General features: G+C 37.2%; 2 protein-coding genes across 2 annotated transcripts; one reads left to right on the forward strand and one right to left on the reverse strand.

Moving 5' to 3' along the window:
- Positions 1-3180: 3180 nt before the first annotated feature.
- LOC141508747 (olfactory receptor 1N1-like) lies at positions 3181-4122 on the reverse strand. Its single transcript, XM_074217661.1, has one exon. The coding sequence runs from the start codon at positions 4117-4119 to the stop codon at positions 3181-3183; it is 939 nt and encodes a 312-aa protein (XP_074073762.1). The 5' UTR covers positions 4120-4122.
- An 8219-nt stretch (positions 4123-12341) lies between these two features.
- Positions 12342-13071, forward strand: LOC141508809 (outer kinetochore KNL1 complex subunit ZWINT-like). The gene is given in 2 exon segments (XM_074217778.1): positions 12342-12431; positions 12433-13071. Coding segments are annotated over 2 exon segments (696 nt in total). The 3' UTR covers positions 13039-13071.
- Positions 13072-15675: the final 2604 nt, after the last annotated feature.

The raw sequence follows: 15675 nt of genomic DNA on the forward strand, positions 1-15675 counted from the left end.
CTATACATCAGTTGTATTTTTTAAAATCTCAGAATGTTTCCCAGATGTTCCCTAAACCCTCCCCCGCAGCTTTTAATATAATTAAAGCTATGAAGTCAAGGAGCTAACAGTGATAACCAAGGAGGAGAATACTGATTGGTTTAGAGGATCACAGATCATAGCAGCATAGATTGGAGCTGGATAGGACCTTAGAGACTATATAGTTCAACCCCTCATTATATAAATGAAGACCTGAGGTTACCAGAAAGTTAAGTGACTTTCCATATGGTAGTAAGTACCTGAGGTGAAATAGGAACCCAGGGCTTTCTTACCTCATCTCTTAGCCTCTATTCATGTTGCTTCTAGTTCAGTGAAATCCATCTAGAGCCGTACCCAGTCTAGAGTCTAAGTCTCAGTCAGAAGCTAGTACACAATTCCAAAACCCAGCTAAATGAAACTAACTTTGCTGAATAGTCATTTTAAAAGTCTCTTCTTCCTTCCCCTCCTTTTGTTCTCTTCTCCACTTTTCTCCTTTATTTTTCCTTTCCTCTTTTTAAACTCTTTTTCTTTTTCTTTCCCTTCCCCAAAGGATTAACTGATGTTTTAGAGTTTGTGCAAGCTGAGTTACTGGACAGTGTTGAGTAAAAATACAGCCAAAAACTGAGGCAAATTTTCTGGGCAAGACAACAGTTTATTAACAATGGCATTAAGTTTAGTAAAATGAGACACACTATCCTCTTCAGTACAAAAGAATTGAAAAGACCATTTTCTTTGGGACCCTAAAGGAAGGCAAAGGGTGAGGTAGTAAAAAAAAAAGCCTTGTGATTAGCTGCAGCTGAGGAAAATGGGTTGCCCTTCAGATGTAGCTAACCATGCCCTTCTTTGACAATTAAGGGATGCTAATTGCTTTATGGGAATCAGCTACCTCAAGTTATCTTGGCTAGAAAGTCAGAACCATCCCACATAAGTGGGGGTGTTGTCCTTTTTTCTTATACATCATGGAATGGATAACTGCTCCTGTCTCAATTGTAATTTATTTTTGTTCTTTTTCTTCTTTTCATAGTTTTTGCAAGGTAATGAAGTTAAATGATTTGCCCAAGATCACATAGCTAGGTACTTATTAAGTGTCTGAAATGGCATTTGAACTCAGGTCCTCCTGACTCCAGGGCCTGGTGCTCTATCCACTGAACTACCTAGCTGCCCTTGTAAATTATCTTTGACACTGTCTTTGTGACGGGTGACCAAAAAGTAACTCCCGTGTCATTTCAACAAGATGATGATGATATTGTTTGTTCTTTGTTTTGAAGAAGGCCATGACATCAGGGAGATGATTTCATGAATAGCTAGTAATTTGGCTTTGAGTGAAGGGATGCTCTGCTAAGTCACCAATCTCACTTCATCTTCCCGAGTCATCTGGTTCCAGTGGTCATATATGAGTCAGAATGATGGAGATAGCCCTGGATACAAGGTATTCAGAGAATTGCCTAATACTAGCTAATAAGTGACTGAGGTAAAGTTTGAATTCAGGTCCTCCTGCCTCTAGAGCTGGTGCTTTAGCCACTGTACCACCTGGATGCCTCTAGAAAAGGATCAAAATCACATGTTCCACAGAAAAAGATTAGAGCAAATACCCAGTTCCTTGGGAAGGTTTCCCAATCTAGCTGATCAGAGAATTCTTCCAATTACCTACAAGACAATTATATTGATGCTTGCCATAGGAACATTGAATCTTCAAAAATCTATTTTTATTGCTTGCATTATAAAGGGGGAAAAATCCACTCAGGGCAGGAGAAACCTCAAATTGAGAGAAAGATAAATAGAAAGCTAGATAGATAGATAGAGTCATATATGTGTACACCCATGCATGTATGCATATATATATATATATATATATATATATGTATATATACAGTAATGAGGTGAGGTGAGTTGGGTAACTTTTTTTCTGATGACTATTTCCCCCCTTATCTCTTAAAACTCCTCACTCAGAAGTGCCCACACTGATGTGCTCATATTCATATATAAACTCTTGGAACTGGCAAAGGCTTTATTATCTAAAGACTTGTGGGAGCAAAGAGGATCTACAGAGCCACATTCCTTACTCATGTTTAAAGTTAAATGGCATTCTTTTTAATGGAGAGAGGGGAAAATCAGATATATATGGAGCCCTACTTCAGTCACTGTGTCCTGAGTCCTGGACTACTTATTTCAGCAAAAGCATTTCCTAGTAGTTTCTACTTCTACAGCAATTGGACTGAGCAACATGAACTGGTATTTTTCATCTCAGCTGTCTTTGTATATAGGCTGTACCCCCATGTCTGGAATATACTTCCTGACTTTTGCCTTAGAATTATTGTTTTCTTTCAAAATACAATTAAAAATCATAAATTTGAATTCCTTCCCGATTCCCCCAAATTGTTAATGCTCCCATTACATTGTGTTAGTTTTGAATATAAAGGATATGAACTTTTGCTACTCTAGGGGACTAGAGTGTTTACCATCTATACAAAGAGATCCCTATCTTCTGGACACAAGAGCATGGATATTGTTCAGTCTTGAGAAATTCTAGCCCTGGAAGAAAGGGATCATCAGTCTCTTTTTTGTTACTTTGTGCTCTACCCTGGACCATGGGGGAGGAGAATCACTTAAAATCTATATGCGTTATCTAGGGTTTCCCCAAAGAAAAAAATAGAAAGACATACACAAAGCAGATCATATATAGGGCAATTATATGTTTCTTCTATGAAATGCTTTATATAAGATAATTTCAAGCTCACAGTGACAAATTGTAATACCTTCATGTAATGGAATACATTGTTTAATTAAAATTGACATGTTTCAAGAATATAAAAAATAATAAAAGTATTATGCAAAAATGCAAAGTATAATAAAAAGAACCAAAAGAACAGACTACACAGTCACTGGGATGATAGAAGAGGAAAAATAAAGAACCAAGAATTTATACATCCTCTAAACCATATTGCTAAATGGAGACTTAGAGGAACTGAGGAAAAACACTATTGATATATTTAAAAAAAACTGATGAATGAAAATGTGAATGTTTGTAAATCATATTGAACCAATTATATTGATGTTTTACACTGCCTATATACGTGTGTGTGTGTGTGTGTGTGTGTGTGTGTGTGTGTGTGTGTGTGTGAGTTTTTTGAGAGGTATAGGGTTGGGCAGGAATCATTGAGCCTAGGGAATAAATATCCTACCTTTGATAAGGCTTATGAGGGCTACCTTTATATCTCGATTCCTCAGGCTGTAGAAAAAAGGGTTCAGCATTGGGGTGACTACTGTATAGACCACAGATGATGCTGTTTCCTCAGAAGAGTATACTGATGAGGGACATAAATAAGCACTCAAAACAGTTCCATAGAACATACAAACTATGGAGAGGTGGGAGCCACAGGTAGAGAAAGCCTTGCATCTCCCCCCACTTCCTGATGGGATTCTGAGGATGGTTGAGACAATGTAGATGTAGGAGGCCACAATACATAGAAACGGGATTGTCACAACTGGACCACCAACAGCAAAAACCATCAACTCATTGATATGAGTATCAGAGCAGGACAGCTTCAGAAGGGGACCAATATCACAGAAAAATTGGGAGACTTCCCCTGTCACACAGAAGGAGAGCTGTGCCATAAGAAGGGTATGAGTCAGAGCAACAATATTAGTGAGAACCCAACACACACTCACAAGAAGGACACAGAGCCTGGGGCTCATGGCTGTAGTATAGTGGAGAGGGCGACAGATGGCCACATACCGGTCATATGCCATCACAGCCAGCAGAAAACTGTCTAGGTCACCAAAAATTAGCAAAAAATATAGTTGTGTTAGGCATCCTGTGTAGGAAATGGTATGACATTGGGTATACATATTCACTAGCATCTTCAAGACAGTGGTAGATGATAAGCCAATATCAGCTAAAGAGAGGAAGGCCAGAAAAAAGTACATGGGTGTGTGGAGATGAGCTTCAGATATGATGGCCAGGAAGATGAGTAGATTCCCAACTATGGTCACGAGGTACATGAATAGAAAGAGCCCAAAAAGAATCTGCTGGTACTCTGGCCAATGGGAGATTCCACGGAGAAAGAATTCAGTGACCATAGACTGATTTCCTTGTCCCATATCATTGACACATCTGGAAGCAACCAAAGACCTAAAGAAAATAAGTTAACCTTAAGTACTGTAAGTTGCATAGCAATCAACATTCATTTTTTGCATGATTTTTAAAAATTTTTTATTTAAGACAATAGGGTTTAGTGACTTGCCCAAGGTCACATAGCTAGGCTATTATTAATTGTCTGGGGCCAGATTTGAAGTCAGGTCCTCCTGATTCCAGGGCCAGGGCTACTATACCACCTAGCTGCCCTCTTAACATTCATTTTTAAGCATGTTGGACACAGGGAAACACCTAATGTTCAGAGACATTATTTCTTTAGTTTTTTTTTAGCAATACAGTTTGGAATGTGTATAAAACAATTATTTTGCCTATGAATTATTTCCCACTTTAGACCCTACTATAGGTGTGGGAGAGGGGAGAGGAGGAGGCAGCTGTATGAATCAGTGAATAGATCACTATGCCTGAAAGAACAGGGTAGGGAGATCTGAGTTCAAATCCAACCTCAGATCCTTTTTAGCTATGTGACCCTGGATAAATCATTTAATCTCTGTTTGACTTAATTACAGGAGAAGGAAATGGCAAATTACTCCAGTATCTTTGACCAAAAAACCACATGGATGGTATGGTCCATGGAGTCACAAAGATTCAGATGTGAATAAACAACTGAAAAGCAACCATAGACAATAAAGTTAAATTTAAAAAGTTGGGGCAGCTAGATGATGCAGTGGATAGAGAATGGGGCTTTGAGTCAGAAAGATCTGAGTTTGAAGTTAGTTGCATAAACTTACTAGCTGTTGGGTTTTTTAAATCTGTGATAAATGACTAAATTGTTTTATGGAAACCAAATCATAGGATCTCAGAGACCTAAAGTTATCTAATCCAATCTGCCAGAAGTAAAAATACTCTTACAATTCCAAAATGTGGGGATAATCTAATTTAACATCATTACTAGTGAGAAATATTATGTCACAGGACAGACTAATTTATTTTTAGACATTGCTAATTCTTGCAAAGTTCTACCTTGTATTTAACTGAAATTTTCTCTATAGTTTCTCTTTAGGCTAAACATTGCAGTTTCTTCCAGATATTTGTGTATAGCATAGTTTTAATCAGCCTTAGAAACATGGTCACATGTCAAACTTTTCTAGACATTTTTCAGGTTTTCAATTTCCTTCCTAAGATGTCACAGCCCAAACTAAGTACAATAAGCCACATGTGTTCTTCCCAGGACAGACTCTGGTAGAATTAACATCTATTTTATTCTGGACACTAGACTTGATTGTGAAATCACAGTCAATGCTTTAGTCCCCTAAAACATCCAAGGCCCTCCTCCATGCCCCACACCTGGCTTTTGAATCACATCTCTCTCATCTCATAATTTGTACAAAGATTAAAAAAAACTCAAGATATACTGATTTGCATTTGATTTTTGCTTTATTTAATCTTGCTAGATTGTTTGGGATCCTGATTATGGCATCTGACATCAAGATCATCAGTCTAGAGTTTGAATAATTATTTGTATTTCTTTTAGAAACCAGGACAAAGTTTATGTTTTCCTTAATCTTGTACAATTCAATAAATGCAGCAAATCCTAAGCACATGGAAGGAATTTTTTCAGACACTACAATCAAAAATCTAATAATCCATTCATTTATTTCTCTATTTATTCTATCTGTCTGTCTGCCTGCCTGTCTTCTGTCTATCTGTCTGTCTGTCTCTCTCTCTCTATCTATACATCATAGATCCTATACTCAAGAAGTTTTCATTCTAAGGGAAGATATGATATGCAAATAGAGAAATATCACACAAAACATGCAATGATAGGGTGAAATTAGGTAAAGTCTTGTAACAATATGAAACACTAAAAATTGGGGTTATCAAGGAAGAATTATGAGTAAATACATCAAGTTTTGAAGCATGATAACTCTCAAAAGCCAGAGATGCAGAGAAAATGAATTCCAGGAATGAAGATGGTCTATGAGAAGTTATGAAGAAAGGAGTTGATGTGTTGATTTTGGATAAAAACCTATAATTGTTTGGCTGAAGATAGAATTAATTAAGGGGAATAATATGAAACAGTTCTAAATATATCTCAGAATCACAAAATTTTGGGATAGTAAGGGATCTCAGTGATTATCCACACTAACCCATATTACAAAAAGAATTCTCCCTAAACAAAACTGAAAAGCATTCATCTAATCTCTCTAGGACTACCTCCAATGATGTGGAACCTCTTAGTTTATTAGGAAGCTAATTGCACTTATAGATATTTCTAATGGATAGAAAATTTTTCTGACGCAGTACAATATTTACTTCTTAGCCCTCCAATTCATTGTTCCTGATATTGCTATTTGGACCATGCAGCAAGACACTGCATGACAGTACTTAAAAATAGCTATCACATCTCTTTTCATCTGTACTCCCTGCCCCCCTCACCCCAAGTATTTTCTTCTTCAAAGTTAAAATTGCTAGCTTTTACAGCTAGGGTTAGTTTCCTGAGGCAGCTAAGTGTTTCAGTGGTTAGAGCACTGGGAAGGAAGACCAGGGTTCAAACCTATATTTATCTACTAACTAGTTATGAGACCCTGGGCATGTCTCCTTCATTTTCCTTACCTGCAAAAGGGAGATAGTAGTAACCACTATTTCACAGGAGTGTTGTACCAATCGAATGAAATAATATTTATAGAATCTCTTAATATAGCATCTGGTCCTTTTCAATGATTATTTTTTCCCTCCTTCCCATTCTCATAGGGTCTAGATTCTTAGCCTTTTCATCCCATTTACCCTTCCCTGAATATTCTACAATTGTACTCAGAACTGAGAACACTACTCAGAGAAGAGGATGTCACCTTATTCTCATCAGTCAAGCTTCTGTTAATGCAACCCAATATTGAATCCCCTCTTTTGACTGCCACATCATAATGACTCATTACTGAGCTGGCAGTCTAGTAAAGCCCATAGATTTTTTTTTTATCAGACCAGGTTCGATTTAATCCTGCCTCCCCTATCTAGTCTCTATGAAAATGATTTTCCCAATCCAAATGCAAAACCAATTGAGACTTAATAGATACAACCCAATATTCTAACCTATCAGGTTCTTTTCAGTTTCTGATTCTCTGAAACCAAATCAATAGATTTGATAAACATGATCTATCTTTATCCCACATAGATGGAATCACATAAAAGTGAATCTTAAATACCAGGCTAAGGATTTTGTATTGAATTAGAGAGGCAAAAAGAAGCCACTAAAGTTTGGAAATGTGGAATGCCCTAGTCAGATCTGCACCTTAAAAAGATTACTTTTCAAAGGCATACCACTACAATGTCTAGAACTTCTAATTGTTAGAAATCTTTGCCTGTCTTTCAGTCTGTCTGTGGACTCTTCCATTTCTACTTTCCTGTTCCTTACCTGACTTCTCTTTGCTGATCTCATATATCTTCACCATAAATTCTACCACCACTTATCTCCTTTGGATAAGGGGAAATGCATCATGAAAAAATGACCTTGAAATCTTGATACCTGTGTTCCCTAAAGCAAAAGAGACAGAAAATTCTGGAAAAAAAAATTAAGAATTAGTGATTCACCACTATGAGGAGCAAAAGAATGTGCTTGTTAGTAGTCATGGGCAGGAATATTTACCAGTTTTGTGAATCCCTGGGGTCTAATCCCCAGGACTCTTTATTAGAGGAGTTGTCCCATTTTAGCAGTTTATCACACTAGTCTCAGTACTCTCCTGGGTTTGAGAAGAGGGGAAAAAGGTATCTATCTCTTGACAATGTTGGTGTCTGAAATTATGGATACTGTATCCATAAATAGAGGAGTTAATGATTTTTTATTACCAATATTTAAGATAATCTGTAATCCACCAACTTGGATCAGAAGCCTTCTGTACTTCAGTACAGAAGTATTGTGGTTATAATGATGAGCAAGAAGTAGGACTTAATTTTGACACACTGATTTTCATTTGAAATTTAAATGTGTATTTCATGAAATAATGAGTTTTCCATCACTGAAAATTATAGAGGCTAGATGACTATTTGTAGTGTGAACACTACAAATCTTACAAGAGTTTTACAAAATAAACTCTATGATCCCTTTAAATTATGAAATTAATTGGTTTTCAGTTGAGAGAGAAAGATCTTCATTTCCATATTAAAATTTGAATATTATAATCGATAGTTGTTTTCAAAAATATAGATCTAAATATGTCACCCTTCTCAAAAATTTTCAAACTCTGATGCCTCTAGAACAAAATAAAATGCCTTAGTTTGGAATTCAAAATTCTTTCATTCCATACTGCTCTTTATACATATATATATATATATGTATATATTATATGCATACATATATTTAATATGCATAAAGTATGTTTATATATATGTATATGCTCATATAAGGGCAGCTAGGTGTCACAGTGAATAGTTCATATGCCTTTTGAGGTTTCTTTGAAGCCATCTCCTTTATAATTTTTTAAAAGTGAAATAGTATTCCATCACATTTATACACTATATTGTGCTTAGCCTTTCCCCAGTTTTTGGCAGCCCCTCAGATTTTTGTTCTTTGTCACCTCAAAAATACCTAAAAATATTTGATGCATTCTAAGAGTTTCCTTTCTTTAGAACTAATAACTCTTACTCTATCTTTCCTCTGATCCTCCTTTCTTTCTTCTCTTATTTCCCTTTTATTTCTCCTTTTTTATAAAATATAGTTCTATACCCTACTTGTGTCTGTATATGTGTGTGTGTATGTGTGCGTGTGTGTGTATTTCAACATATACAATTACCACGTACAACTTAGTAACTTTTAGGGGCATAATGTCAAATAGCTTTTCTTGATAGCTATAAGCATTCAAAGTGCCATTAACAGTGTTTTGGTTATTGTTTTCATGCAGATATTCAAATATTTGCACTTTCTTTTTTCTTCCAACTTTGACAATTTGATGAGTATAGGGGTAAATTTCACAGTTACCCTAATTTGCATTTCCATATTAGTGATTTAAAACATTTTATCTTATTGTTATATGTAATTTGAATTTCTTCCCTTGAAAACTATTTGTTCCTGTGTTTTGATTTTTTATCAATCGAAGAATGACTTACCATTGTATATTATAATTATTTCCTCATTATCTTAGAAACTAAGTGTTTATCAGAGAAACTTGCTACAAAGATTTTCTTCCCAAGTATTTGTTTCTCTTCTAATTTTTATTACTTTTGAGAAAATAACTTTAAAATATTATTTAATTAGGAGTGGCTAGGTGGTGCAGTGGATAGAGTACCAGCCCTGGAGTCAGGAGTATCTGAGTTCAAATCCCACCTCAGACATTTAATAATTACCTAGCTGTGTGGCCTTGGGCAAGCCACTTAACTCTATTGCCTTGCCTTGCAAAAACTAGAAAAAAATTATGTAATTAAATTTATAAATTTTATTTGAAATACTGTGTATTCTTTACTTTTTCCATGAATTTTCTTTAGCCTTAGATATGATAGGTAGTTTTTCTCATATTTATCTAATTTGATTATGATCTGACCTTTTATATCTAGATAACACATTCATTTAAATATCATCAGAGTATAAGATATAAGGTATTGGTCTAAATTTAATTTCTTTAATAGTGCTGTTCAATTTCTCAGCATGTTTTTAAAATGAGAGTGAGTTCTAAACCCAGTATCTGGAAGCTTCATGTTTATCAAACACTAGGCTAATATATTCATTTGTTTCTCCATATTTTATAGTTATGCTGTTTCATTGATTAATCTCTATTTTTAAAATCTCCATACAAAATTGGTTTGAGAATTATTAATTTATATGCTTCGAGAGATAGTATTACTAGGCCCTCTTCATTCCTATTTTCTAAAAGTTCTGTCTTGAGTTTCTTGACTTTTTTTAAAACTACCACATTCCACTTTTATTAATGACTTTTTTGAAAGTATTGATGTTGTTTTGATTAAGTTTGTAGAGAATGCAAAATTAAAAGAGATGCTTAGTTCCTTTGCATGGAATCCAAATCAGAATCCAAAAATATGAGTGAAAGCAAAATACCACACTGGCCTTTAAAGAAAAAAAAATACTATTCAGGAAGGAAGATACAGTCTAACACCAAAATAGAGCATGAATTTTTCTGTTTAAGAGTAAATGAAACAGATTCTCTGATCTAACTACTCAGAGGAAGGAGAGATTCATAAGAGTCAAGGAAGGAAGAGGATGCATGGTGAAGATGAGATTCATTCAGTACTTTCAAGATTGTTTCTAGCTTGAATAAACTAAATGGTTAGTTGAGGGCCATGGAAAGAACATGAGTGGAGGTGAACAAGAAGAACATTCCAGAAATGGGGACAGAGGGGAAAAAGATATGATGCCTGGTGATAGAATGTCATGTGTGAACAATAGCAAGTGAACCAATGTGTCTGGACCAAGAAGATGGGAAAGATAGGATGAAACCACGTTGATATTTTATTGTACAAGTATAATGTTGTTCCTTTTCTCAAACTAAAATGTACACATGACTAAAGTAGAGTTTTTACATTATTTATCACATCTCCAACTTAACAATATATCTTATCCTTGTGACATTCAGAAAGAATGTGATACTGCAAGGATGTAATCATAAAAATCAATGAACAAGGAGACAGTATGTCTAAAAACTAATTTATCTTATTTTTTAGTTAGGAAACTAAATCAAGTAATCCCTGCATAATCAAAATGATAAAAATAAAGGCAATGTATTCTTTTATTTTTGCATCCCATTAGGGTAGCTTGGAAAAGGTTGTTGTTCGATATAGTGAGACTGACTATAAAACCTATACAGTTTTTTCTGCCATGGCCATAGATATTTTCTATGAAAGGAAGAAGATGGGATTTGGTTTTAACAAAATCAAGACTTTTTTATATAGGCTTAAACTTAAAAGTACAAACTCACTTGTCATAGGTTTAACAGGTATTAGTACAGTTCTTAGCTCCATTTGATTTTAGATGAAATCAGCATTCATCAATGCTTCTTAAAAATGTTAATTATGGGAGAAGAAGCCAAGATGGGGGAGTACAGGCAGGGAATTGCCCAAGCTCTTTCCCATACCCCCCACCAAATACCTTTAAATAATGACTCTGAATAGATTCTAGTGTAGCAGAACCCACAAGAAGAAGGGATGAAACAATTGTCCAGTCTGAGACAACTTAAAAGGTGGACAGAAAAGGTCTGTTGCTCTGGCTGACACAACAGGACAACTGGATCAGTGGCAGCAGTGGCGATTTCCAGACTTCTCAGTCCCTGGCCCGTCCCACCAGGATGAGAGTGGAGCACAGTCCAGTCCAGGAAGCAGTAACAGGGATCCAGTCCAACAGAACAAGAGCAGGTCTGAAGAAACCACTGAATCAGCTTCAGTAGCTAGTTCTGGAGCTCCCAGCCCACAGACAGAAAGGGGTAGAGGGAGATTACAGGGATCTCTGCTAGCACTGAGGGCAACACTTTGTTCCTTTCCCCATACTTAGATCTGGGTTGCAATCTTGGGTGGCAGTTCCAGGGTGAGAAGGAGCAGTTGGCACTCCAGACCTTGCAGTCATTGTGGAGCAGGGACCCTCTACAAGTTTCAGGATAGAACAGAATACTTGCAGTCACTCACAGACCAGGTAAATAGATCCTGCCTCCTTGGAGGAACTGAAAATTTGCAGATCCCCAGAAGTATTTCTGAAAACAGCTATACAAACTCACCAGAAGTTTGGGATATTTCCAACCTGGAAGCAGAGTCCCACTTTAACAGAGTTAAAATCAAGTCATAGGCTGGAGAAATGAGCAAAAAAAACAAAAACAGAAAAAAATGACCATAAAAAGGTACCAATAGTCACAGGGAAGACTAAACACAGACTCAGAAGATAACAAAATCAAAGCTCCTACATCCCAAGCCTCTAACAAAAATATAAAATTGTTTCACTCCATGGAAGAGTTCAAAATATATTTTGAATATCAGATAAGAGAGGTAGAGGAAAAAATGGCAAGAGAAATGAGAGCGATGAAAGGAAAATCATGAAAAAACATGCCAACAGTTTGGTAAAGGAGAGACAAGAATACTGAAGAAAATAACACCTTAAAAACCAGACTAGATCAAATGGTAAAAGAGATACAAAAAGTCAATGAGGAGAAAAAGTCTTAAAAAGCAGTATTGTTTAACTGAAAAAAGAGGCACAAAACGTCGCTAGAACCAGAGCAAAATAGAAATTGAAAGGGTGGAAGCTATGGTGGCTGGAGGGGGCACTGATGCGGCGGTGACTGTGGCCCTGGGCACGGAGGAGGCTCTGGCCTCAGCCTCAGCCACCCTTGCGGCCCCCTGGCCTTCAGGAGGACGTTTCACCCGCTCAGCTGGCACAATTCTGGAAGGACTCGATGAAGAAGGAGAAGTTGCTCTGGGGTCAGCTGCAGGTGGTCGATGCCCTCCAGGGATTCCTGGAGCATACGGACATGACTGTGAACACCGAAGAAGAAATCCGGGCTGAAGCTAGCACAGCCCCAAATCTCTGGAAAAACCTGAAGGCTGAGCATCAGAAGCAGGTAGAAGCCATTGAGTGTGCCCTACCACAGGCCCTGGAGCAACTAGAGGCCAGCCAGAGGAAGCAGGCTTTATTGCAGAGTGCTCTGAGGCAGACTCAAGCCAAAAAGCAGGTTTTGGAAGACTGGAGGAATGTGTCCCGGGCCAGGCAGAAGCAAGAGCAGGAAAAGCACAGGCAGCAGTTACTAGCTGAAGCCCAAACCCAGCGAGAGCTGCTGGAGAATGCCAATAAGCAGTGGAAGCAGGCGCTAAGACATCAGTGTGAGGATCAGGAGACTGTCCAGAGGCTTCAGGCCTTCCAAAGACTTCTGGAGATACTGCATGGTTCTGGAAGGAATGGAGGAAATAGAGACCTCTCTGGAACTCCAGCAAACCCCTTGCAGTAACAGCTCCCCACCACTATCAAGGCAGATCTAATAAAAATGTCTGTTCTTTTTTTTTTTTTTTTAAAAAAAAAGAAATTGAAAGGGCTTGGTATATTTTATTCCAGAAGGCAAAAGAGTTTGGATTTCAACCAAGAATCAACTACCCAGCAAAATTGCGTACCATATTTCCCCATGTCTAAGACGCACCTTAATTTGGGGATCCGAAATTTGAAAAAAATAAGGTATTACATAAAGTTATTGAACTCAAGTTTTATTTATTATAAAATTCACTGTCAGAACCCCCATCCATTAGCTCATCCAATCTGTTGATAACAAATCACTGTCTCAGCAGTGACTCTGACCACTCTCTTACCTGTGCTATGGTCTGGGGCTGACCACAAGCACTCCCTGGGCAAGCCTGGTGCATGGACACATGTTTATCCCATTCTGTTTCATGAACCTGAAATATCAATTGTGTCCTCCTTTGAAGTCAGTCACTTCTTTTCCATCAGCAATTCTTGCCTCCTGCTGAACTACCTTTGTGGATACAGGAATTCCACTTGACCTTTGCTCTTCCATCCATCTCTTCAATTCCCTCTCTAACTCAGGCCATTTTGCTGACTTGCCTGTCATGGCCTTCTTCTGCCAGGGTGTTTTCAGCAAAATTTCTTCTTCTAGCCAGTCTCAGATTGTTTTCTGAGTTCGAGGAGGACCAAGCTGACATTCAGCAGGAGGATTTCCATTCACTTTTGCAAACTAAATCACTGAATTTGAATTCAGCACTGCACAAAAATCTTTTCTGATCCATTTCTGGACAGGACAGGGCAAAAGGTGGCAAAACATAACCTACTATACTGGTAACAAATGTGAAACAATGAGCTCAAAGACAACAAGCATGAAAAAGAGGTAAATTCAAGTAAAAATTATCTACAACGAGTGCAAAGACAATCGCAAAAAAAGCAGAAAATGCAAATAAAAAATCTATAACCACTATATAAGATGCTCCCAGTTTTTAGACCCTAAATTTTTCAAAGGAGGGTGTGCCTTATACATGGGGAAATACTGCATATTCTTTCAGGAGAAAAGATGGATATTCAATGAAATAGGGACTTTCAAAGTTCCCTGATGAAAAGACCAGAACTGAACAGAAAATTTGATTTTCAAATATAAGACAAAACATGCATAAAAAGGTAAATAGAAAAGGGAAATCATAAGGGACTTAATGATTTTGAACTGTTCATATTGCTACATGGGAACTCATAAAAACTTTCTCATCACTAGGGCAGTTAGAAGGGGTTTATATATAGAGACGGCACAGGTGTGAGTTAAATATGAGAGGATGATATTTAAAAAAATTAGAAGAAGTGGTGAGAATGTGCTGGGAGAAAAGAAAAGAGGGAGGTAGAAGGGTAAATTATTTCACATAAAAAAAGACAAGAAAAGGCTTTTACAAAGGAGTGGAAGAGGAGAGGGGGAGGAGGTGTAAGGGAACCTTACTTTCATCAGAAAAAGACTCAGAGAGGGAATAACATACACAGTTGGGTATAGAAATCTGTCTTTACCCTTCAGGAAAGTAGAAGCAGAAAGAGATAAGAGAAAGGGTTGGAGTAATGGAAGGCAGATTGGGAGTCAAAACAGTTGGAAAAGTCTGAGGATATTGTGTATTTATCACCTTCAAAGAGTAAATCCCAACAGGATCAGGTTTGGGGCTTTTTTTTCTAGAGCTGGGGCAACCTCATTAGAGCTTTTGGTGAAAGGAAAGATTTAGGTTTGCCAGATCCCCTGGCTCAGGAGGGGGAGAGACTGAAACCTAGACCTGAAGAGAAGTAGAAGCTGAAGCAGAAGCTGAAGCAGACAGGGTGTTTTTACCATCTCCAGTCTTATCAGGGGAAGGGGTGGCTGATGGAGAAGTAATGTTTTTCTGAGCCTTATGAGAAGTCATTTCAGCTTTGCATTTTCTCTCTAGCATCTCCCTAAACCAATGATGAAAACTTTCCCATTTCATTTTAGTAGTCTTATTAGTTTTTAAATTTAATTTTCTTTTAAGAGTGTTCAATTTTAGGGGCCACAATGGACCTGGGTTCAAATTCGACCTTGGACACTTAATATTACTTAGCTGTATGACCTTGGGCAAATTTCTGAACCCCATTGCCTTGCTAAAACCAAAAACTGAAACTAGTTCAGTTTAGTTTTCTCAAAAGTTCCCTGCCTAGGTCAACATAATTTGGGCTTGTCACTCATTAGCTTATACCAACGCTGATAGAATATGTGATACATATATAATGTTTGAAAAAGATTGTCTCTGCTGCATCTCTGACCCTCGATTTAGATTGTTCCATGTTCAGATTCAACAATCAACTAAACAGTCATAACTATACATAAAATCAAAACGCGAGAATACACAATCAGACATTAAACGAATCAAAAAACTATATAAAAGACACTGGACACGAGACAGGGATGTCAGGCACATTCTTTGCGTTTTATCAAACAAAAGTGCCAGCTCTTGCCACTAGGCCACTTCCTCAAACAATGCTACCCTTAGATCTAGGAATAAGTCCTCAGTACCCACCTGGCTAGTTAAGGCTAAAACAATTCTCACCATCCTGTGAGAATTTCCCAAAGCAAAAGTAATCTCCCAGAGGAATTTCAACAACA

The sequence above is a fragment of the Macrotis lagotis genome, chromosome 1, assembly GCF_037893015.1.
Source record: "Macrotis lagotis isolate mMagLag1 chromosome 1, bilby.v1.9.chrom.fasta, whole genome shotgun sequence".
In the NCBI taxonomy this organism is placed as follows: Eukaryota; Metazoa; Chordata; class Mammalia; order Peramelemorphia; family Peramelidae; genus Macrotis; species Macrotis lagotis.